This window comes from Epinephelus lanceolatus, chromosome 22, assembly GCF_041903045.1.
Source record: "Epinephelus lanceolatus isolate andai-2023 chromosome 22, ASM4190304v1, whole genome shotgun sequence".
Classification (NCBI taxonomy): Eukaryota; Metazoa; Chordata; class Actinopteri; order Perciformes; family Serranidae; genus Epinephelus; species Epinephelus lanceolatus.
In genome coordinates this window covers 3,506,397-3,530,549 of record NC_135755.1, presented here as the reverse complement: position 1 = coordinate 3,530,549, position 24,153 = coordinate 3,506,397, and the positions used below count along the sequence as shown (strand labels likewise).

The following is a 24,153-nucleotide window of genomic DNA, read 5'->3' as shown; positions in this document are numbered from 1 at the left end:
AATCCCCCTACAATTAAGAAATGATTTTGCGCAAACTCTCCGCTTGCTACAAGTAGGATCAGATCATTATAGTGGTAGAGAGTGATGATAAATGTTTAAGAGTCACTATTATACTACTATTAGTAATTATTTTGTATTCCCACAAAATCTTAAATTAAATCTCTTTAAATTTTTATACAAGTGACATTTAAAATGATGCTCGTATTAACGAGCCGCCGATGTGATATTGAAGGCAGCAAAACAATCGTCACTGCTCGTTGATTTTCGTCCTCGCCTCCTGATTGGTCCACTGGTTGTTCGTGTCTCCGGTCTGACGGACGTTGCCCGTTCCAGAGAGTCACCTTGCCCCGGCTGCTGCATCTGCTGTACCGGTGAGAGAGCTGGGAGACCCTCCGGCTCAGAGGCACACAGAGGCAGGCAGGCAGCTAGAATCTGACCGGGGGACTGCGGGCTCTGACCGACCGGCGGAAACATGGCGGACAAGAAGCCCAAGACCTCCCCGAAGGCCATCAAGTTCTTGTTCGGAGGCTTGGCCGGGTAGGTGCTGCCGCTAGCTCACATGCTAACGTGCTAATGTCAGTTAGCAGTCAGGGGAGCGGCTAACAGAGAAGCTAACAGGAGATAATAGAAACAGAATAACTGAATGACTAATGTTGTCTCCACGCACGGGAGGTCACCGGAGAGCTGACTGTTATTCTGGTTGTTGTAGTTACATTTATACGTGATTAGCTTTAGCATTAGCTTCTGTTAGCGGATGCTCACAGCTGAGCTAACAGCTCTCATAGTACATAAGGTTTTACTTCTGACAAGATCATTTATGTTTTTCTACCAAGTCAGTTTATAAGTTTTATATATTTATTATTTATGTGTGGATTGGTTCACGGAGTTTTAACATCTGTTGCCCTAAATATTTATTTATTCATGTTACTACAGAAAGGTTGCACAAGTTCATGCACCTGGTGTGGAGCATTGATATATGAATGTATTGTATGTTTTGTTTTGTTTTTCATTTTTATCATAAAATGACAGTGTCTGTACGTTTTAAATATATTTCTGTTTTTGTTTTTTGTTTTTTTTGCTTTATTTTATTTTTTTAAATAAATTTGTTTGAAACGATTTTAATAGTCGATAATTCACTTGAAAGCTTGAAACAGGCAACTAATTGTAATTCTACTAGTGAAAAAATATTCCTTGCTAAAACCTGCTGGTTCACACCATCTGGTGTATCATCTCTAGTCAACAACTCTCTGTACTTCCGTTCTGATTTGCAGCTTTTCAGACTTATTTTGCGGCTGAATATAGTCTGTGGTTTCTTAAAAATCTGAACGAGGATAGTGATAGTGAGATGAAACAACACCAGCATCAGGTGGACTGTATTCATAATAAACACGTCACTATTCACAGTCCGTCCTTTTCTTATTTTATCATTATTAGTATTATTACTATTACTGACAGCAGCTCTACAGCGCCATCTCTGTGTAAAAAGGGGTAGAGTAAATGGAGTAAACAAAGGGGGTTATTCAGGCTGAGTTTAGCCCCACAGCAGCTCCTGTGGTCGGGTTTACAGGCTGATGGAGCCCCCGCTCTCTCATGATGTCATAAGGGTTTTAAAGGCTTGAGTTAATACAGTGGAGCCCCTCTCACACACTTACACACACACACAGGACAGAGAACAGGTATGCATGTGGTCAAACTGGTTTGACTGTGCACACACACACACACACACACACACACACACAGATTGACAGGCTGATCACAGATAAGGAGAGACGTCACTGAGCTGCAACAGTCGCCTGATTGAATAATCATCGATGGTCTGTGGGTGTAAAGTTTGCAGAAGCTTTATCTTTTTGTGATGACGTCACCTTGAGCTTTAAAAGTGTGTTCCAGGGACTTTATCTCCCTGTGTCTGATGTTTCATAAACTCATCCAGAAAATAATCCATAACAGAAATAATGGTTGTTTGCAGCTCATGTCTTTCTCTGATCCGTTCAGACCTGTTGACTTAAGGCCCTGACACACCAAGCCGACGGTCGGCTGTCGACCAAAGTCGGGCCGTCGGTGAGCGTCTGTCGCCCTAGTTTTTGTGGTGTGTCCCGCACCGTCGGCACTTCGGCAGAGGCAGCGGCTTTTCGGCCGATTGAGCATGTTGAATCGGCGGCGGAGCTTGTCGGTGAGAGAGATCACTCTGATTGGCTGTTCAGGTTTTATTTCCTCGCCCCTGTAGCGAGTGAATCTGCCTGTAGTGAAACCGGGGCTAACCGGTGCTTCCTCCTCAGGCTCCACTTCACTCAGCTGCCCCACAGACCCGCTGCTTCTTCCCACTTTAACCTGAATAACAAACCGGAGCTAGCTGGGAGCGGCTAGCGGAGCGTTAGCCGCAGCATGACCGGAGGGAAGCACAGCCAGTTAGCCTCCGCTAGTCTCTGAGCTAGCCCCGGCTCTCCGTTTGGATCCAACCGGAACGCCGAGCCCTGGTTTGTTATTCAGGTTAAAGTGGGAAGAAGCAGCGGGTTTATCGGGCAGCTGAGTGAAGTGGAGCCTGAGGAGGAAACACCGGGACCGGATCGTTAGCAGGAATGGGTATCGTGAAGATGTTATCGATTTAACTTCTCTTACCGATGCGCATTGCGGTTCTCCTTCTAATTTCTTTTTAGAAAACATATAAATTTAAAAAGAATAAATTCAGAACATGATTATTGGACATGTTAAATCTAACTAGATGTTGTTTCTAGAGCAGCAGCAAAGTCACTATATAAATAATATTCCTGACATCACAGTACTGACTGAAGGTTAGTTTTTATCAGCCGCTGTACGTCATTCCTCCTGTCCTCTGTCCTCTGTCCTCTGTCCTGCTCCCTCTCTGCTGATGTCATTCACTGTATGAAGATAACATTAGCAACTTGGCAACCCGACCAGGCCTCTAATAGAGACAGGCCTTTAGTTGACAGCATGTGTAGCCACACCAGGCTAGTAGAAGGCACCGGGTGTTTAATTGAGACCAGGCTTTTAATTGAAGTCAATTTGTTTTGTCCTTCAGCTGTGGGTCATTTTTTACAGTGCGCAGACTGCACACACTGAGTGGACACTATAAACACACACACTGAGCCGTCTTGTGTCCCCCCCACAGCTGCAGCTGCGTATCCTTTAAATGTCACGACCTTCCAACACACTTTAAAACATCTCAGGCGCGTGCACGACACATGAAGGAGCATGCACGAGGGACAGCTGCTGGTGTCAGACTGACTTCAGTGTGTCCCTGCTCTGTGATCCTGACGGCATTAACTGTATTCTTCTCCACAGTATCATGAGTGCTGTGGACATCAGACTGTCCTCACCATGTGCAGTGATTGTGGACATTGGTCAGAGGCCACAGTCTGAGCGAGACGTCTGTCCCTCTGTGGACACTCACATACATCAATAATTATAACAATGAAGGTCAAACAGTTGAGTGTGGACGGAGCTTTTGTATCAGTGACTTCATTAAGATGAGCGTCTGTTGTGAGGTAACGATGGGATTGATCAGTGTTCAGCTGGTCAGCAGGTGAATGAACCTCAGTTTACACAGCTTTGGTTCCTCACTGATAAAGAGTGGATTTGCTGCAGTACAAACTGTTCACAGCTCTGATAACACACTGTTATTACTGTGTCAGTGAACGCACCACCTATACCTCAACCTCGACCTGTCTTTGTCTGTGTGTGTGTGTGTCTCTTACTCTGTGTGTGTCTCCAGGATGGGCGCCACAGTCTTCGTGCAGCCGTTGGACCTGGTGAAGAACAGGATGCAGCTGAGCGGTCAGGGCACAAAGGCTCGAGAGTATAAAACCAGCTTCCACGCTCTGTTCTCCATCCTGAAGAACGAGGGAGTCGGAGGCATCTACACTGGGTACCTGACGCTTTACCTGCCTCTTCATCCACCGCGTCACCTGACGCTTCATTTAACACTGTACCTGATAAATTCATTTGATGCGACATTTGACGCTTCACCTGCTTTTGTTATCTGTAAACAACCTGTCTCACAAAACCACCATCACCGACCAGCGTCTCCACACTGTTCATAATGAAGTCATTTAGGTGTTTATTCATGTAAAAATAAAACAACAAATGTTTAATAATTAAAAATAAAAAAAACAATGTTTATTTAAGAAAATACTGATGTTGTTTAAAAAATGAATTATTATTATTATGATTTATTAAAATAAAAAACTAAAAGTTTAATTATTAAAAGCAAAACAAAATTGTATTTACTAAGAATAAAAGCAACAAATGTTTTAATCATTACAAATAAAAAACTGAATGTTTAATTATTTAAAGCAAAAAAGTTGTATTTTCTAAGAATAAAAAAGACAAATGTTTAATTAAAAAAAACATTTAAATTATTAAAAGCAAAAACATTATTTATTAAGAACCAAGTAATTAAGTATTTACTAAGAATAAAAGCAATCAATGTTTTAATTATTAAAAATAAAGGCAATAAATCTTAAGTCATCAAAAACAAAAACAACTAATGTGTAATTCATGAAAAACTAATGTTTTTTCATTAAAAATAAAAAGAACGAATGTTTATATTTAAGAAAATAAAAACATCACGTGTATTTATCAAATATAAAAACAACACATTTATTATCAGAAAAAAATCAACAAATGTATAGTCATCAAAAATAAAACAAGAAATTCTAATTAAGAATACAGATTATTTTTTATTGAAAATAAATAAAACAAATAGTTATTTATCAGAAATTAAAAAAAAAACCCATAAAATTTTACTGAAAAAACAACAAATGCATTTTTTTATAAAGAAAAAATATTAAAAAACAGATGTTTATTTTCTGCGTGTCAGTCTGTCTGCAGGTTTGTTGCGTCAGGCGACGTATACGACAACTCGTCTGGGAATCTACACCATCCTGTTCGAGAAGATGACCGGAGCTGACGGGCGACCGCCAAACTTCTTCCTCAAGGTACGAAAATGTTAACTTCCTGTTTTCAGGGCTTCAACTTCATCTGACACTTCAGGTTCTGTCACTGAAAGCTGTGTCAGTTCATATATAAGAGCTGAAAACAGTCAAAGTGTCTGTCGGTGATTTCAGTGTAGAATGTTGCCATGGCAACACATTAGCTTACGACAGTTAATGTAAGGGCTAGCTTGGAAAGTAACATTTCAGATTACAGACAAACATGAAATATTTCTAATAAAAGATGAAAACGTGTGGCGAGTCGATCAGAGGTGGCTGTTGATGTGTGACAGAGTGGAGGCTGTCAGTTATTACAGCCTCCACTCTGTCACACATCAACAGAGTGACAGAGTGGAGGCTGTAATGATGTCAGTTATTACTGTAGTTGTTGCTAATAGCAACAGAGAGTCAGCCGAATGCTGTCACACACTTAAGGCCCTGATGTGGAGAGTTATTTCCTCTCAAGCAGGCACAGAACAAATGCTCATTGGCTGTCAGCTGTAGTCTTTGTGGCGTGTTCATGTGCGACTTTCTTAGCTGAGACACAAGCGACGTGCATCAACGCTAGACGCTAGTTCTCTGAGGTCAGGTTGGTAACAGTGTGCTCCCCCTGCAGGCTCTGATCGGTATGACAGCTGGAGCTACAGGAGCATTTGTGGGGACGCCAGCAGAGGTCGCTCTGATCAGGATGACAGCTGACGGACGGTGAGACAGATGGACAGACACGGTTGATCATCTGTAGTCACAAATATGTTTGACTCAGTCATGTGTTTATGTGTTGGGTTTGATTGGTGGTTGATCACATGACAACATGAAACCAGTTCACATGGTGATGACTCTGTGGTGATGCTTTTGTCTGTCTCTCTGTCTGTCTGTCTCTCCAGTCTCCCTGCAGACCAGAGGAGAGGTTACACAAATGTTTTTAACGCTCTGGCTCGAATCACCAGAGAAGAAGGCGTCACCACGTTATGGAGGGTGAGGTTCATTTATGTCCCTTCCTCCCTTTAACCTTTTAACATTTTCTCAGTCTTCTAACATTACGTTTTGTTGTGTGTTTGTTTGTTTGTTGTAGGGGTGTGTTCCCACCATGGCTCGAGCAGTGGTGGTGAACGCAGCTCAGCTGGCCTCTTACTCTCAGGCCAAACAGGCGCTGCTGGACACAGGTACACACTATGCACATTAAATACCACACTCAGTTACACACAATAAACATGTACTGTAATGTGTACTTTGTGTGTGTTTTCAGGTTATTTTGGGGACGATATTTTGTGTCACTTCTGTGCTAGTATGATTAGTGGTCTGGTTACCACGGCAGCATCGATGCCCGTTGACATCGTTAAGACCAGGTGAGACTCTAAACTCTAACCACCATCGTTAAGACCAGGTGAGACTGTAAACTCTAACCAACATAATTAAGACCAGGTGAGACTGTAAACTCTAACCAACATAATTAAGACCAGGTGAGACTCTAAACTCTAACCAACATCGTTAAGACCAGGTGAGACTCTAAACTCTAACCACCATCGTTAAGACCAGGTGAGACTGTAAACTCTAACCAACATCGTTAAGACCAGGTGAGACTGTAAACTCTAACCAACATTGTTAAGACCAGGTGAGACTGTAAACTCTAACCAGCATCATTAAGACCAGGTGAGACTGTAAACTCTAACCACCATCGTTAAGACCAGGTGAGACTGTAAACTCTAACCAGCATTGTTAAGACCAGGTGAGACTGTAAACTCTAACCAGCATCGTTAAGACCAGGTGAGACTGTAAACTCTAACCAACATCGTTAAGACCAGGTGAGACTGTAAACTCTAACCAACATAATTAAGACCAGGTGAGACTGTAAACTCTAACCAGCATCGTTAAGACCAGGTGAGACTGTAAACTCTAACCAACATAATTAAGACCAGGTGAGACTGTAAACTCTAACCACCATCGTTAAGACCAGGTGAGACTGTAAACTCTAACCAACATCGTTAAGACCAGGTGAGACTGTAAACTCTAACCAGCATAATTAAGACCAGGTGAGACTCTAAACTCTAACCACCATCGTTAAGACCAGGTGAGACTGTAAACTCTAACCAACATAATTAAGACCAGGTGAGACTGTAAACTCTAACCAACATCGTTAAGACCAGGTGAGACTGTAAACTCTAACCAACATAATTAAGACCAGGTGAGACTGTAAACTCTAACCACCATCGTTAAGATCAGGTGAGACTGTAAACTCTAACCACCATCGTTAAGACCAGGTGAGACTGTAAACTCTAACCACCATCGTTAAGACCAGGTGAGACTGTAAACTCTAACCACCATCGTTAAGACCAGGTGAGACTGTAAACTCTAACCAACATCGTTAAGACCAGGTGAGACTCTAAACTCTAACCACCATCGTTAAGACCAGGTGAGACTGTAAACTCTAACCAACATCGTTAAGACCAGGTGAGACTGTAAACTCTAACCAACATAATTAAGACCAGGTGAGACTGTAAACTCTAACCAACATCGTTAAGACCAGGTGAGACTGTAAACTCTAACCAACATCGTTAAGACCAGGTGAGACTGTAAACTCTAACCAACATAATTAAGACCAGGTGAGACTGTAAACTCTAACCAGCATAATTAAGACCAGGTGAGACTGTAAACTCTAACCAACATCGTTAAGACCAGGTGAGACTGTAAACTCTAACCAGCATAATTAAGACCAGGTGAGACTCTAAACTCTAACCACCATCGTTAAGACCAGGTGAGACTGTAAACTCTAACCAACATAATTAAGACCAGGTGAGACTGTAAACTCTAACCAACATAATTAAGACCAGGTGAGACTCTAAACTCTAACCAACATCGTTAAGACCAGGTGAGACTCTAAACTCTAACCACCATCGTTAAGACCAGGTGAGACTGTAAACTCTAACCAACATCGTTAAGACCAGGTGAGACTGTAAACTCTAACCAACATTGTTAAGACCAGGTGAGACTGTAAACTCTAACCAGCATCATGAAGACCAGGTGAGACTGTAAACTCTAACCACCATCGTTAAGACCAGGTGAGACTGTAAACTCTAACCAGCATTGTTAAGACCAGGTGAGACTGTAAACTCTAACCACCATCGTTAAGACCAGGTGAGACTGTAAACTCTAACCAACATCGTTAAGACCAGGTGAGACTGTAAACTCTAACCAACATAATTAAGACCAGGTGAGACTGTAAACTCTAACCAGCATCGTTAAGACCAGGTGAGACTGTAAACTCTAACCACCATCGTTAAGACCAGGTGAGACTGTAAACTCTAACCACCATCGTTAAGACCAGGTGAGACTGTAAACTCTAACCAACATAATTAAGACCAGGTGAGACTGTAAACTCTAACCAGCATAATTAAGACCAGGTGAGACTGTAAACTCTAACCAACATCGTTAAGACCAGGTGAGACTGTAAACTCTAACCAGCATAATTAAGACCAGGTGAGACTCTAAACTCTAACCACCATCGTTAAGACCAGGTGAGACTGTAAACTCTAACGAACATAATTAAGACCAGGTGAGACTGTAAACTCTAACCAACATAATTAAGACCAGGTGAGACTCTAAACTCTAACCAACATCGTTAAGACCAGGTGAGACTCTAAACTCTAACCACCATCGTTAAGACCAGGTGAGACTGTAAACTCTAACCAACATCGTTAAGACCAGGTGAGACTGTAAACTCTAACCAACATTGTTAAGACCAGGTGAGACTGTAAACTCTAACCACCATCATTAAGACCAGGTGAGACTGTAAACTCTAACCACCATCGTTAAGACCAGGTGAGACTGTAAACTCTAACCAGCATTGTTAAGACCAGGTGAGACTGTAAACTCTAACCACCATCGTTAAGACCAGGTGAGACTGTAAACTCTAACCAACATCGTTAAGACCAGGTGAGACTGTAAACTCTAACCAACATAATTAAGACCAGGTGAGACTGTAAACTCTAACCAGCATCGTTAAGACCAGGTGAGACTGTAAACTCTAACCACCATCGTTAAGACCAGGTGAGACTGTAAACTCTAACCAACATAATTAAGACCAGGTGAGACTGTAAACTCTAACCAGCATCGTTAAGACCAGGTGAGACTGTAAACTCTAACCAGCATCGTTAAGACCAGGTGAGACTGTAAACTCTAACCAGCATCGTTAAGACCAGGTGAGACTGTAAACTCTAACCAGCATAATTAAGACCAGGTGAGACTGTAAACTCTAACCAACATAATTAAGACCAGGTGAGACTGTAAACTCTAACCAACATCGTTAAGACCAGGTGAGACTCTAAACTCTAACCAACATCGTTAAGACCAGGTGAGACTGTAAACTCTAACCAGCATAATTAAGACCAGGTGAGACTGTAAACTCTAACCAACATCGTTAAGACCAGGTGAGACTGTAAACTCTAACCAACATAATTAAGACCAGGTGAGACTGTAAACTCTAACCACCATCGTTAAGATCAGGTGAGACTGTAAACTCTAACCACCATCGTTAAGATCAGGTGAGACTGTAAACTCTAACCACCATCGTTAAGACCAGGTGAGACTGTAAACTCTAACCACCATCGTTAAGACCAGGTGAGACTGTAAACTCTAACCAACATCGTTAAGACCAGGTGAGACTCTAAACTCTAACCACCATCGTTAAGACCAGGTGAGACTGTAAACTCTAACCAACATCGTTAAGACCAGGTGAGACTGTAAACTCTAACCACCATCGTTAAGACCAGGTGAGACTGTAAACTCTAACCAACATCGTTAAGACCAGGTGAGACTGTAAACTCTAACCAACATAATTAAGACCAGGTGAGACTGTAAACTCTAACCAACATCGTTAAGACCAGGTGAGACTGTAAACTCTAACCAACATCGTTAAGACCAGGTGAGACTGTAAACTCTAACCAACATAATTAAGACCAGGTGAGACTGTAAACTCTAACCAGCATAATTAAGACCAGGTGAGACTGTAAACTCTAACCAACATCGTTAAGACCAGGTGAGACTGTAAACTCTAACCAACATCGTTAAGACCAGGTGAGACTCTAAACTCTAACCACCATCGTTAAGACCAGGTGAGACTGTAAACTCTAACCAACATCGTTAAGACCAGGTGAGACTGTAAACTCTAACCAACATTGTTAAGACCAGGTGAGACTGTAAACTCTAACCAGCATCGTTAAGACCAGGTGAGACTGTAAACTCTAACCACCATCGTTAAGACCAGGTGAGACTGTAAACTCTAACCAGCATCGTTAAGACCAGGTGAGACTGTAAACTCTAACCAGCATCGTTAAGACCAGGTGAGACTGTAAACTCTAACCAACATCGTTAAGACCAGGTGAGACTGTAAACTCTAACCAACATAATTAAGACCAGGTGAGACTGTAAACTCTAACCAGCATAATTAAGACCAGGTGAGACTGTAAACTCTAACCAGCATAATTAAGACCAGGTGAGACTGTAAACTCTAACCAACATCGTTAAGACCAGGTGAGACTGTAAACTCTAACCAGCATAATTAAGACCAGGTGAGACTGTAAACTCTAACCAGCATAATTAAGACCAGGTGAGACTGTAAACTCTAACCAGCATAATTAAGACCAGGTGAGACTGTAAACTCTAACCAACATCGTTAAGACCAGGTGAGACTGTAAACTCTAACCAGCATAATTAAGACCAGGTGAGACTGTAAACTCTAACCAACATCGTTAAGACCAGGTGAGACTGTAAACTCTAACCAGCATCGTTAAGACCAGGTGAGACTGTAAACTCTAACCAGCATCGTTAAGACCAGGTGAGACTGTAAACTCTAACCAGCATAATTAAGACCAGGTGAGACTGTAAACTCTAACCAACATAATTAAGACCAGGTGAGACTGTAAACTCTAACCAACATCGTTAAGAACAGGTGAGACTCTAAACTCTAACCAACATCGTTAAGACCAGGTGAGACTGTAAACTCTAACCAGCATAATTAAGACCAGGTGAGACTGTAAACTCTAACCAACATCGTTAAGACCAGGTGAGACTGTAAACTCTAACCAACATAATTAAGACCAGGTGAGACTGTAAACTCTAACCAACATCGTTAAGACCAGGTGAGACTGTAAACTCTAACCAACATAATTAAGACCAGGTGAGACTGTAAACTCTAACCACCATCGTTAAGATCAGGTGAGACTGTAAACTCTAACCACCATCGTTAAGATCAGGTGAGACTGTAAACTCTAACCACCATCGTTAAGACCAGGTGAGACTGTAAACTCTAACCAACATCGTTAAGACCAGGTGAGACTCTAAACTCTAACCACCATCGTTAAGACCAGGTGAGACTGTAAACTCTAACCAACATCGTTAAGACCAGGTGAGACTGTAAACTCTAACCACCATCGTTAAGACCAGGTGAGACTGTAAACTCTAACCAGCATAATTAAGACCAGGTGAGACTGTAAACTCTAACCAGCATAATTAAGACCAGGTGAGACTGTAAACTCTAACCAACATCGTTAAGACCAGGTGAGACTGTAAACTCTAACCAGCATAATTAAGACCAGGTGAGACTGTAAACTCTAACCAGCATAATTAAGACCAGGTGAGACTGTAAACTCTAACCAGCATAATTAAGACCAGGTGAGACTGTAAACTCTAACCAACATCGTTAAGACCAGGTGAGACTGTAAACTCTAACCAGCATAATTAAGACCAGGTGAGACTGTAAACTCTAACCAACATCGTTAAGACCAGGTGAGACTGTAAACTCTAACCAGCATCGTTAAGACCAGGTGAGACTGTAAACTCTAACCAGCATCGTTAAGACCAGGTGAGACTGTAAACTCTAACCAGCATAATTAAGACCAGGTGAGACTGTAAACTCTAACCAACATAATTAAGACCAGGTGAGACTGTAAACTCTAACCAACATCGTTAAGACCAGGTGAGACTCTAAACTCTAACCAACATCGTTAAGACCAGGTGAGACTGTAAACTCTAACCAGCATAATTAAGACCAGGTGAGACTGTAAACTCTAACCAACATCGTTAAGACCAGGTGAGACTGTAAACTCTAACCAACATAATTAAGACCAGGTGAGACTGTAAACTCTAACCAACATCGTTAAGACCAGGTGAGACTGTAAACTCTAACCAACATAATTAAGACCAGGTGAGACTGTAAACTCTAACCACCATCGTTAAGATCAGGTGAGACTGTAAACTCTAACCACCATCGTTAAGATCAGGTGAGACTGTAAACTCTAACCACCATCGTTAAGACCAGGTGAGACTGTAAACTCTAACCACCATCGTTAAGACCAGGTGAGACTGTAAACTCTAACCAACATCGTTAAGACCAGGTGAGACTCTAAACTCTAACCACCATCGTTAAGACCAGGTGAGACTGTAAACTCTAACCAACATCGTTAAGACCAGGTGAGACTGTAAACTCTAACCACCATCGTTAAGACCAGGTGAGACTGTAAACTCTAACCAACATCGTTAAGACCAGGTGAGACTGTAAACTCTAACCAACATAATTAAGACCAGGTGAGACTGTAAACTCTAACCAACATCGTTAAGACCAGGTGAGACTGTAAACTCTAACCAACATCGTTAAGACCAGGTGAGACTGTAAACTCTAACCAACATAATTAAGACCAGGTGAGACTGTAAACTCTAACCAGCATAATTAAGACCAGGTGAGACTGTAAACTCTAACCAGCATAATTAAGACCAGGTGAGACTGTAAACTCTAACCAACATCGTTAAGACCAGGTGAGACTGTAAACTCTAACCAGCATAATTAAGACCAGGTGAGACTGTAAACTCTAACCAGCATCGTTAAGACCAGGTGAGACTGTAAACTCTAACCAGCATCGTTAAGACCAGGTGAGACTGTAAACTCTAACCAGCATCGTTAAGACCAGGTGAGACTGTAAACTCTAACCAGCATAATTAAGACCAGGTGAGACTGTAAACTCTAACCAACATAATTAAGACCAGGTGAGACTGTAAACTCTAACCAACATCGTTAAGACCAGGTGAGACTCTAAACTCTAACCAACATCGTTAAGACCAGGTGAGACTGTAAACTCTAACCAGCATAATTAAGACCAGGTGAGACTGTAAACTCTAACCAACATCGTTAAGACCAGGTGAGACTGTAAACTCTAACCAACATAATTAAGACCAGGTGAGACTGTAAACTCTAACCACCATCGTTAAGACCAGGTGAGACTGTAAACTCTAACCACCATCGTTAAGACCAGGTGAGACTGTAAACTCTAACCAACATCGTTAAGACCAGGTGAGACTCTAAACTCTAACCACCATCGTTAAGACCAGGTGAGACTGTAAACTCTAACCAACATCGTTAAGACCAGGTGAGACTGTAAACTCTAACCACCATCGTTAAGACCAGGTGAGACTGTAAACTCTAACCAACATCGTTAAGACCAGGTGAGACTGTAAACTCTAACCAACATCGTTAAGACCAGGTGAGACTCTAAACTCTAACCACCATCGTTAAGACCAGGTGAGACTCTAAACTCTAACCAACATCGTTAAGACCAGGTGAGACTGTAAACTCTAACCAGCATAATTAAGACCAGGTGAGACTGTAAACTCTAACCAACATCGTTAAGACCAGGTGAGACTGTAAACTCTAACCAACATAATTAAGACCAGGTGAGACTGTAAACTCTAACCAACATCGTTAAGACCAGGTGAGACTGTAAACTCTAACCAACATAATTAAGACCAGGTGAGACTGTAAACTCTAACCACCATCGTTAAGATCAGGTGAGACTGTAAACTCTAACCACCATCGTTAAGATCAGGTGAGACTGTAAACTCTAACCACCATCGTTAAGACCAGGTGAGACTGTAAACTCTAACCAACATCGTTAAGACCAGGTGAGACTCTAAACTCTAACCACCATCGTTAAGACCAGGTGAGACTGTAAACTCTAACCAACATCGTTAAGACCAGGTGAGACTGTAAACTCTAACCACCATCGTTAAGACCAGGTGAGACTGTAAACTCTAACCAGCATAATTAAGACCAGGTGAGACTGTAAACTCTAACCAGCATAATTAAGACCAGGTGAGACTGTAAACTCTAACCAACATCGTTAAGACCAGGTGAGACTGTAAACTCTAACCAGCATAATTAAGACCAGGTGAGACTGTAAACTCTAACCAGCATAATTAAGACCAGGTGAGACTGTAAACTCTAACCAGCATAATTAAGACCAGGTGAGACTGTAAACTCTAACCAACATCGTTAAGACCAGGTGAGACTGTAAACTCTAACCAGCATAATTAAGACCAGGTGAGACTGTAAACTCTAACCAACATCGTTAAGACCAGGTGAGACTGTAAACTCTAACCAGCATCGTTAAGACCAGGTGAGACTGTAAACTCTAACCAGCATCGTTAAGACCAGGTGAGACTGTAAACTCTAACCAGCATAATTAAGACCAGGTGAGACTGTAAACTCTAACCAACATAATTAAGACCAGGTGAGACTGTAAACTCTAACCAACATCGTTAAGACCAGGTGAGACTCTAAACTCTAACCAACATCGTTAAGACCAGGTGAGACTGTAAACTCTAACCAGCATAATTAAGACCAGGTGAGACTGTAAACTCTAACCAACATCGTTAAGACCAGGTGAGACTGTAAACTCTAACCAACATAATTAAGACCAGGTGAGACTGTAAACTCTAACCAACATCGTTAAGACCAGGTGAGACTGTAAACTCTAACCAACATAATTAAGACCAGGTGAGACTGTAAACTCTAACCACCATCGTTAAGATCAGGTGAGACTGTAAACTCTAACCACCATCGTTAAGATCAGGTGAGACTGTAAACTCTAACCACCATCGTTAAGACCAGGTGAGACTGTAAACTCTAACCACCATCGTTAAGACCAGGTGAGACTGTAAACTCTAACCAACATCGTTAAGACCAGGTGAGACTCTAAACTCTAACCACCATCGTTAAGACCAGGTGAGACTGTAAACTCTAACCAACATCGTTAAGACCAGGTGAGACTGTAAACTCTAACCACCATCGTTAAGACCAGGTGAGACTGTAAACTCTAACCAACATCGTTAAGACCAGGTGAGACTGTAAACTCTAACCAACATAATTAAGACCAGGTGAGACTGTAAACTCTAACCAACATCGTTAAGACCAGGTGAGACTGTAAACTCTAACCAACATCGTTAAGACCAGGTGAGACTGTAAACTCTAACCAACATAATTAAGACCAGGTGAGACTGTAAACTCTAACCAGCATAATTAAGACCAGGTGAGACTGTAAACTCTAACCAGCATAATTAAGACCAGGTGAGACTGTAAACTCTAACCAACATCGTTAAGACCAGGTGAGACTGTAAACTCTAACCAGCATAATTAAGACCAGGTGAGACTGTAAACTCTAACCAGCATCGTTAAGACCAGGTGAGACTGTAAACTCTAACCAGCATCGTTAAGACCAGGTGAGACTGTAAACTCTAACCAGCATCGTTAAGACCAGGTGAGACTGTAAACTCTAACCAGCATAATTAAGACCAGGTGAGACTGTAAACTCTAACCAACATAATTAAGACCAGGTGAGACTGTAAACTCTAACCAACATCGTTAAGACCAGGTGAGACTCTAAACTCTAACCAACATCGTTAAGACCAGGTGAGACTGTAAACTCTAACCAGCATAATTAAGACCAGGTGAGACTGTAAACTCTAACCAACATCGTTAAGACCAGGTGAGACTGTAAACTCTAACCAACATAATTAAGACCAGGTGAGACTGTAAACTCTAACCACCATCGTTAAGACCAGGTGAGACTGTAAACTCTAACCACCATCGTTAAGACCAGGTGAGACTGTAAACTCTAACCAACATCGTTAAGACCAGGTGAGACTCTAAACTCTAACCACCATCGTTAAGACCAGGTGAGACTGTAAACTCTAACCAACATCGTTAAGACCAGGTGAGACTGTAAACTCTAACCACCATCGTTAAGACCAGGTGAGACTGTAAACTCTAACCAACATCGTTAAGACCAGGTGAGACTGTAAACTCTAACCAACATCGTTAAGACCAGGTGAGACTCTAAACTCTAACCACCATCGTTAAGACCAGGTGAGACTCTAAACTCTAACCAACATCGTTAAGACCAGGTGAGACTGTAAACTCTAACCAGCATAATTAAGACCAGGTGAGACTGTAAACTCTAACCAACATCGTTAAGACCAGGTGAGACTGTAAACTCTAACCAACATAATTAAGATCAGGTGAGACTGTAAACTCTAACCACCATCGTTAAGACCAGGTGAGACTGTAAACTCTAACCACCATCGTTAAGACCAGGTGAGACTGTAAACTCTAACCAACATCGTTAAGACCAGGTGAGACTCTAAACTCTAACCACCATCGTTAAGACCAGGTGAGACTGTAAACTCTAACCAACATCGTTAAGACCAGGTGAGACTGTAAACTCTAACCACCATCGTTAAGACCAGGTGAGACTGTAAACTCTAACCAACATCGTTAAGACCAGGTGAGACTGTAAACTCTAACCAACATAATTAAGACCAGGTGAGACTGTAAACTCTAACCAACATCGTTAAGACCAGGTGAGACTGTAAACTCTAACCAACATCGTTAAGACCAGGTGAGACTGTAAACTCTAACCAACATAATTAAGACCAGGTGAGACTGTAAACTCTAACCAGCATAATTAAGACCAGGTGAGACTGTAAACTCTAACCAGCATAATTAAGACCAGGTGAGACTGTAAACTCTAACCAACATCGTTAAGACCAGGTGAGACTGTAAACTCTAACCAGCATAATTAAGACTAGGTGAGACTGTAAACTCTAACCAACATCGTTAAGACCAGGTGAGACTGTAAACTCTAACCAGCATCGTTAAGACCAGGTGAGACTGTAAACTCTAACCAGCATCGTTAAGACCAGGTGAGACTGTAAACTCTAACCAGCATCGTTAAGACCAGGTGAGACTGTAAACTCTAACCAGCATAATTAAGACCAGGTGAGACTGTAAACTCTAACCAACATAATTAAGACCAGGTGAGACTGTAAACTCTAACCAACATCGTTAAGACCAGGTGAGACTCTAAACTCTAACCAACATCGTTAAGACCAGGTGAGACTGTAAACTCTAACCAGCATAATTAAGACCAGGTGAGACTGTAAACTCTAACCAACATCGTTAAGACCAGGTGAGACTGTTAACTCTAACCAACATAATTAAGACCAGGTGAGACTGTAAACTCTAACCAACATCGTTAAGACCAGGTGAGACTGTAAACTCTAACCAACATAATTAAGACCAGGTGAGACTGTAAACTCTAACCACCATCATTAAGATCAGGTGAGACTGTAAACTCTAACCACCATCGTTAAGATCAGGTGAGACTGTAAACTCTAACCACCATCGTTAAGACCAGGTGAGACTGTAAACTCTAACCACCATCGTTAAGACCAGGTGAGACTGTAAACTCTAACCAACATCGTTAAGACCAGGTGAGACTCTAAACTCTAACCACCATCGTTAAGACCAGGTGAGACTGTAAACTCTAACCAACATCGTTAAGACCAGGTGAGACTGTAAACTCTAACCACCATCGTTAAGACCAGGTGAGACTGTAAACTCTAACCAACATCGTTAAGACCAGGTGAGACTGTAAACTCTAACCAACATCGTTAAGACCAGGTGAGACTGTAAACTCTAACCACCATCGTTAAGACCAGGTGAGACTGTAAACTCTAACCAACATAATTAAGACCAGGTGAGACTGTAAACTCTAACCAACATCGTTAAGACCAGGTGAGACTGTAAACTCTAACCACCATCGTTAAGACCAGGTGAGACTGTAAACTCTAACCAACATAATTAAGACCAGGTGAGACTGTAAACTCTAACCAACATCGTTAAGACCAGGTGAGACTCTAAACTCTAACCACCATCGTTAAGACCAGGTGAGACTGTAAACTCTAACCAACATAATTAAGACCAGGTGAGACTGTAAACTCTAACCAACATCGTTAAGACCAGGTGAGACTCTAAACTCTAACCACCATCGTTAAGACCAGGTGAGACTGTAAACTGTAACAGGCTGCTGTTGAGTTTGTAAACAAAGTGTTGACCTTCCATTTTTTTCTCAGGATCCAGAACATGAGGATGATCGACGGGAAGCCCGAGTACAAAAACGGATTGGTGAGTCACATGAATCTTTATTTAAAGTCTTTGGCTGAGGGCCTGTGTGGGGAGTTCCTGGTACTGTCCCTTTAAATGAATCGTAGAGAGAGGATCAACACTGAAGGGACATGAAAGGGTTAAACTAGTGATGAGTTCATGCAGCCACTGATCTTTGTCCTTTTGTTATCGTCTGTTATCGATCACTGATGACGCAACTAACGTGACTGAACACACAGAATACTTTAGCTCACATGCAACATTAGTATTGTTTTCCCAAAAGGTTCATAAATTTTACACGTGTTATCATTTTCTATAAAATATATAGAGATTTGTTATTTAATTTTATTTATTTATTTATTTTAAACATCAGGGCCACCATAATTCTTTTTTTAAATATTCTGCCTTTTTCTAGAAACATGACGTGATAGTTTTCAATAAACTACGACTTTTGGCTCACAATATATTTAACTCAACATGCCAGATGATTTCATCTCAGCTACATCCTCGGAAACCCTGTAGCTCTCGGTTCTTCTTCCTCTGTAGAATAAAAGCATGTAGCTCGGTGTTCTTCTTCCTCTGTAGAATAAAAGCATGTAGCTCGGTGTTCTTCTTCCTCTGTAGAATAAAAGCATGTAGCTCGGTGTGCTGACGTGTCATTTCCTGTCTCGGTCCATCAGGAGGTGTTGCTGCGAGTGGTGAAAAACGAGGGTTTCTTCTCTCTGTGGAAAGGTTTCACGCCATACTACGCTCGGCTCGGTCCTCACACAGTTCTCACCTTCATCTTCCTCGAGCAGATGAACCGCCTCTACAAGACCCACGTCCTCGACCGCTGACACACACACACACACACACACACAGGAACACACACTGCAACACACACTGCCATAAGCACACACGCAGCCAGCATTTTGAATGAAGCTCAGTGAGAGTCAGTGTTAAACCAGGACTGTACCTAGTTACAAACACACACACACACACACACACACACACACACACACATTCTGTGTTGTAAGTTCTTTTTGTAAAGAAAAGAATGTAAAATATAGTCCAAACATAATTCAGTGATGTTTTCAGTAGTTAATAATGATAATTAATAATAAGTCTTATTTGTAATGTCATGACCCTCCCCTCCCCTCCCTCCCGGCCAGACACACGGCAACATGGGATTGCTGGGTAACCATGGTTACAACCAGTGAAAGATGGATAATTAAACATTATCTGAGCCTCACTTTGTTGTTTGTGTCTCTTTGTGAATTTCAAACATTTTAATTCTCAAAATATTACAAGTATTTTTTGACATATTAATTTTCTTATCACATTATTCTTTAAGTGTTTCAACCTTGTTCCTGTATTATTTCTCTAAATATTATTTATTACAAATATGAGTCTTTCTCATATTACATTTTTCAATATATTTAAAAAATATATTTTTTTTAATATTTTTTTTCTTGCATTACAACTTATTCTTTAAATTCACATATTTGTAACATATATTTTTTCTAATTTTATCACATTGTTCTCACAATATTGTGACTTAAAATTACAATAACTCAACATTCAAAATATTCTCATTTATTTTACTCAAAACTGCAATCTAGAATTTTTTTTCTTTTTCACTCAAAATATTATCATTGTGTTGATTTTTCCTTCAAATACATTTTTCTTGTATCAAACTAATTCTTGAAATATTTCAGCTGTTTCTCAAAACAACGTTTTTAGTGACGATACTAAAACTCAACATATTCCTATGATACTCCAACTTTTCTCTCTGAAATAACACTTTGTTCTTGAAATATTACTTTTTCTCAAAATATCCTGATTTTTTTTAAAAATACCTTGACTTTATCTGAAAACCTGTTTGAGGTTATTGAAGTGGTGAATATTCTACACAGAGCAGGAAGTACTAAACTACCAAAAAAAGTGCTTCAGAAGTTTTGTCACAGCAGAAAATGTTAAACATTTAATATACTTAATATTTATCAAATACTGAGTTAACTTTGATATGAAACAGAAACAGGAAACAGAATGAATGTTAATGTTTCCATGGAGACCAGCTGAGTGTTTAATGACCTTATGTTCATATCTGACTGGTTTGATCCACATGTTGTAGCTGCACGTATCCAACAGGAGGCGTCAGTGTTACAGCATGTGGTCAAAAGTATGTGGACAGCCCAGTGAACAAAAGTGTCGTCCAGTAAAACTAAATCCTAATCTCCTAATTAATAGGAGTTAAAGTGTTATTAAGGGGATGATACCAGATAAAGAAAGACATACATAAACATATATTAAAGATGAATTTTAAATGACATGAAAGACATATCTGAATTTCTACAGTAAACTCTTCTATATAGGTGCAAATTAAGGAACAGATCTGATGTTCATTTGTGTATTTTAGGAAGTTTTGAGCAGAAAGCAGCCCACTGAAACTGTGCAGATGACACATTTACACTTCCTACTTTTAGTCTGAAATACTTCCTGTTGTCTTTAGAGAAGATTTTTCTCTGGGGATTAATTTCAGTGGTGCACATCTTAAAGAGAAAACTAGAGTGAAAGTGTGAAAATTATCCATCTCTGTTGGTTATGGAAAGACATCAGTGTGTGTGCGTGCGTGCGTGCATGTGTGTGTGTGTGTGTCTGTCTCAGGCCTGCAGTTGTCTGAACAGGAAGTGGAGGTTGTGACAGGAAAAAGGCGTGATCTGTTTAGACGACGTGCAGCGTCTCTGTGGTTTAAAAACACAAAAACAGTTCATTAAGATGTGTGAACATCACGATAAAACTGTGTGCGACGTGTGGTTGTGTGTGTGTGTGTGTGTGTGTGTGTGTGTGTGTGTGTGCGATCACAGCTACACACATTAGACTCATGTCTGCTCTGCTTTGCCTTATAAGGACACACACACACTTGATATTCGTTCATGTTGCAGCAAAGACACCACTTCCTCTTATCTCGCTCGCCTCCACTTCTTTCGACTTGACTCAGAAAAGTTCACCGTTACAGAGGAAGTGTTTGTGAGTGTGTGTGAGTGTGTGTGTGATATTCAGCACTTCCTCTGCTCTCGTTGACATTCTTTAGCCTCCATAAAATGGCAGCTGAACTCCTCTCAAAGGCCACATACATGACAAGGACATGTTTAGCCTAGCCTAGCACAAAGACAGGAGGCAGGGGGAAATATTAGTCTAGCTTAGCACAACGACTGGGAGCAAATGGAAACCGTTAGCCTAGCTTACCCCTACTACTGGTGCAGCCAATAACTGCTAAAGGTCCTACCACTGCAACTACAGCTACTGCTAACTTCACTACTATAACAACTACTGCTACAGCTAGCACTAGTGCTGCAGTGACTGTGTATGCTGCTGGGGACAGCAGTGCTACAAAGATACCTCCACCTACTGTGTGCGCTGAAACTGCAGTAAGACGTGAAGAAGAGAGAAAACCACAGTCTGAATGTAGCTGCATCCTTCAGTGCAGAATCTCATCAGGTTTTTGTAGATTTTATGACAAGTCTGAGATCGATTAAAGATTTTATGTGTTGCAGAGTTGAGCTCATTGATGCTGCCACTCTGTGTTAATGGGACACATTCAGAGTGTTCTAGAAATGTGACATAAAACTAAACTGACCCTGGAGTTTGGTCAGACGTGACAGAGACTCAGCGGAGCATTTCTTCTCACAGTTTGTCCCGGTTCTTGTCAGACTCCAGTCTTACTGAAAAGGATCAAAGTGCAAATGGGGTTTGGTTTGAGTTTGTACTTCCTGTCACCAAAGACAAAAACAGAGAATGTGTGTGTGCTGTTAATGCAGATTGCATGGGTGCGTGTGTGTGTGTGTGTGTGTGTGTGTGTGTGTGTGTGTGTGTGTGTTTCCCCAGGGTATGCATACTGTAGATGGTAGCTTGTATAAACTTGCCAGTTTGACTCACCACACCTTTTCTGCTTCTCCCTCTCACACACACACACACACACACACACACACACCAGACCAGATTGATGGCCCTGCATGTTTTAAATTCCTCCGCTCTCCAGGGTCAAAGGTCACAAAACTGAAGAATCATCTAATCAGAATGCTCCAAATCACCCTGAGGCTGCTGCTGTAAAATATTACAATAATAACGTGTTTTTTTTTTTTAAATGGAAGATATGAAGGACTCTACTGCACATACTGCAACAACTACTGCGACTATTACTGCTACCTGTACTCCGTCTACACCAACTGCTGCTGATGATACCTCTAGTACTGCTACTAGGCTACTGCTTAACTACTAACACAGTTTAAGATAGTGCCACTGCTGGTAGCTGTAGTACTACCAGTACAGCCGCAAATACTGCAGCAGATACCACGACTAAAGCTGAAGCTACTGCAGCTACTGCTAAAGTTACTACATCCACTACTAGTACAGCAACTTAAACTGTCGTTAGTACTACTGCCACAGCTACAGAAACTAAACTACATTCACTCTGGATCGTGAGTTAGCAGTAATAGTACATGCTTTAACAGTGTAGCAGTACTGTGAGGTGTTACCACTGACTCATGTGAAGAAGTAAGGTGAAGCCTCCAAGTTTTAACATGTCGCTCTCCCTCCTCACACCCACACGTCTGGACTGGCTCAGGTATGTCAGGTGAGTGTGTGTGTGTGTTGTGCTGGACGGAGGAATGCAGCATGTATGAGCAGAGCAGGAACACGATCCATCACAGAGACAATAAGAACACTCTAATAAAAATGAATCGGTGTAAATGCGGTGTTAACATGCAGACTTTAACTTTCCTTAGCACTGATTCTAATGGACTTTATGTCAAGATCTGCCATTGTAATGCTCACCAGCGATGAACTTCAAGTCCCAGAATTCACTGCAGGTACAGTACTGTGGGTGTGGCTGCTGATGGATTACTGTAAGGGCCGACTGCTCAAACCACCGGAGGAAGTAACGTTAACATTATTTTGCTGGAAAGACAACCGAGAAACTACAAAAACACACAAATGACCACAGAGAGATGCAAAATGACCACAGAGAGATGGACAATGACCACAGAGAGATGGACAGTGACCACAGAGAGATGCAAAATGACCACAGGGAGATGCAAAATGACCACAGAGAGATGGACAGTGACCACAGAGAGATGCAAAATGACCACAGAGAGATGCAAAATGACCACAGAGAGATGGACAGTGACCACAGAGAGATGCAAAATGACCACAGGGAGATGCAAAATGACCACAGAGAGATGGACAATGACCACAGAGAGATGCAAAATGACCACAGGGAGATGCAAAATGACCACAGAGAGATGCAAAATGACCACAGCGAGATGCAAAATGACCACAGAGAGATGGACAATGACCACAGAGAGATGCAAAATGACCACAGGGAGATGCAAAATGACCACAGAGAGATGCAAAATGACCACAGTGAGATGGACAATGACCACAGAGAGATGCAAAATGACCACAGAGAGATGCAAAATGACCACAGTGAGATGGACAGTGACCACAGCGAGATGCAAAATGACCACAGTGAGATGGACAGTGACCACAGCGAGATGCAAAATGACCACAGAGAGATGCAAAATGACCACAGCGAGATGCAAAATGACCACAGAGAGATGCAAAATGACCACAGCAAGATGGACAGTGACCACAGCGAGATGCAAAATGACCTCAGAGAGATGCAAAATGACCACAACGAGATGCAAAATGACCACAGCGAGATGGACCACAGAGAGATGCAAAATGACCACAGAGAGATGCAAAATGACCACAGTGAGATGGACAATGACCACAGAGAGATGCAAAATGACCACAGAGAGATGCAAAATGACCACAGAGAGATGCAAAATGACCACAGTGAGATGGACAGTGACCACAGCGAGATGCAAAATGACCACAGAGAGATGCAAAATGACCACAGAGAGATGCAAAATGACCACAGCAAGATGGACA

At 41.5% G+C, this 24,153-nt stretch overlaps 1 protein-coding gene across 1 annotated transcript; it reads left to right on the top strand.

The window, feature by feature from the left end:
* Positions 1-296: 296 nt before the first annotated feature.
* Positions 297-19,450, top strand: slc25a11 (solute carrier family 25 member 11). The gene is made up of 9 exons (XM_078164302.1): positions 297-537; positions 3,734-3,886; positions 4,841-4,958; positions 5,569-5,657; positions 5,837-5,927; positions 6,025-6,115; positions 6,199-6,298; positions 18,189-18,240; positions 18,900-19,450. Exons 1-9 carry the CDS (start codon positions 473-475, stop codon positions 19,053-19,055), a joined length of 915 nt encoding a protein of 304 aa, XP_078020428.1. The 5' UTR covers positions 297-472; the 3' UTR covers positions 19,056-19,450.
* Positions 19,451-24,153: the final 4,703 nt, after the last annotated feature.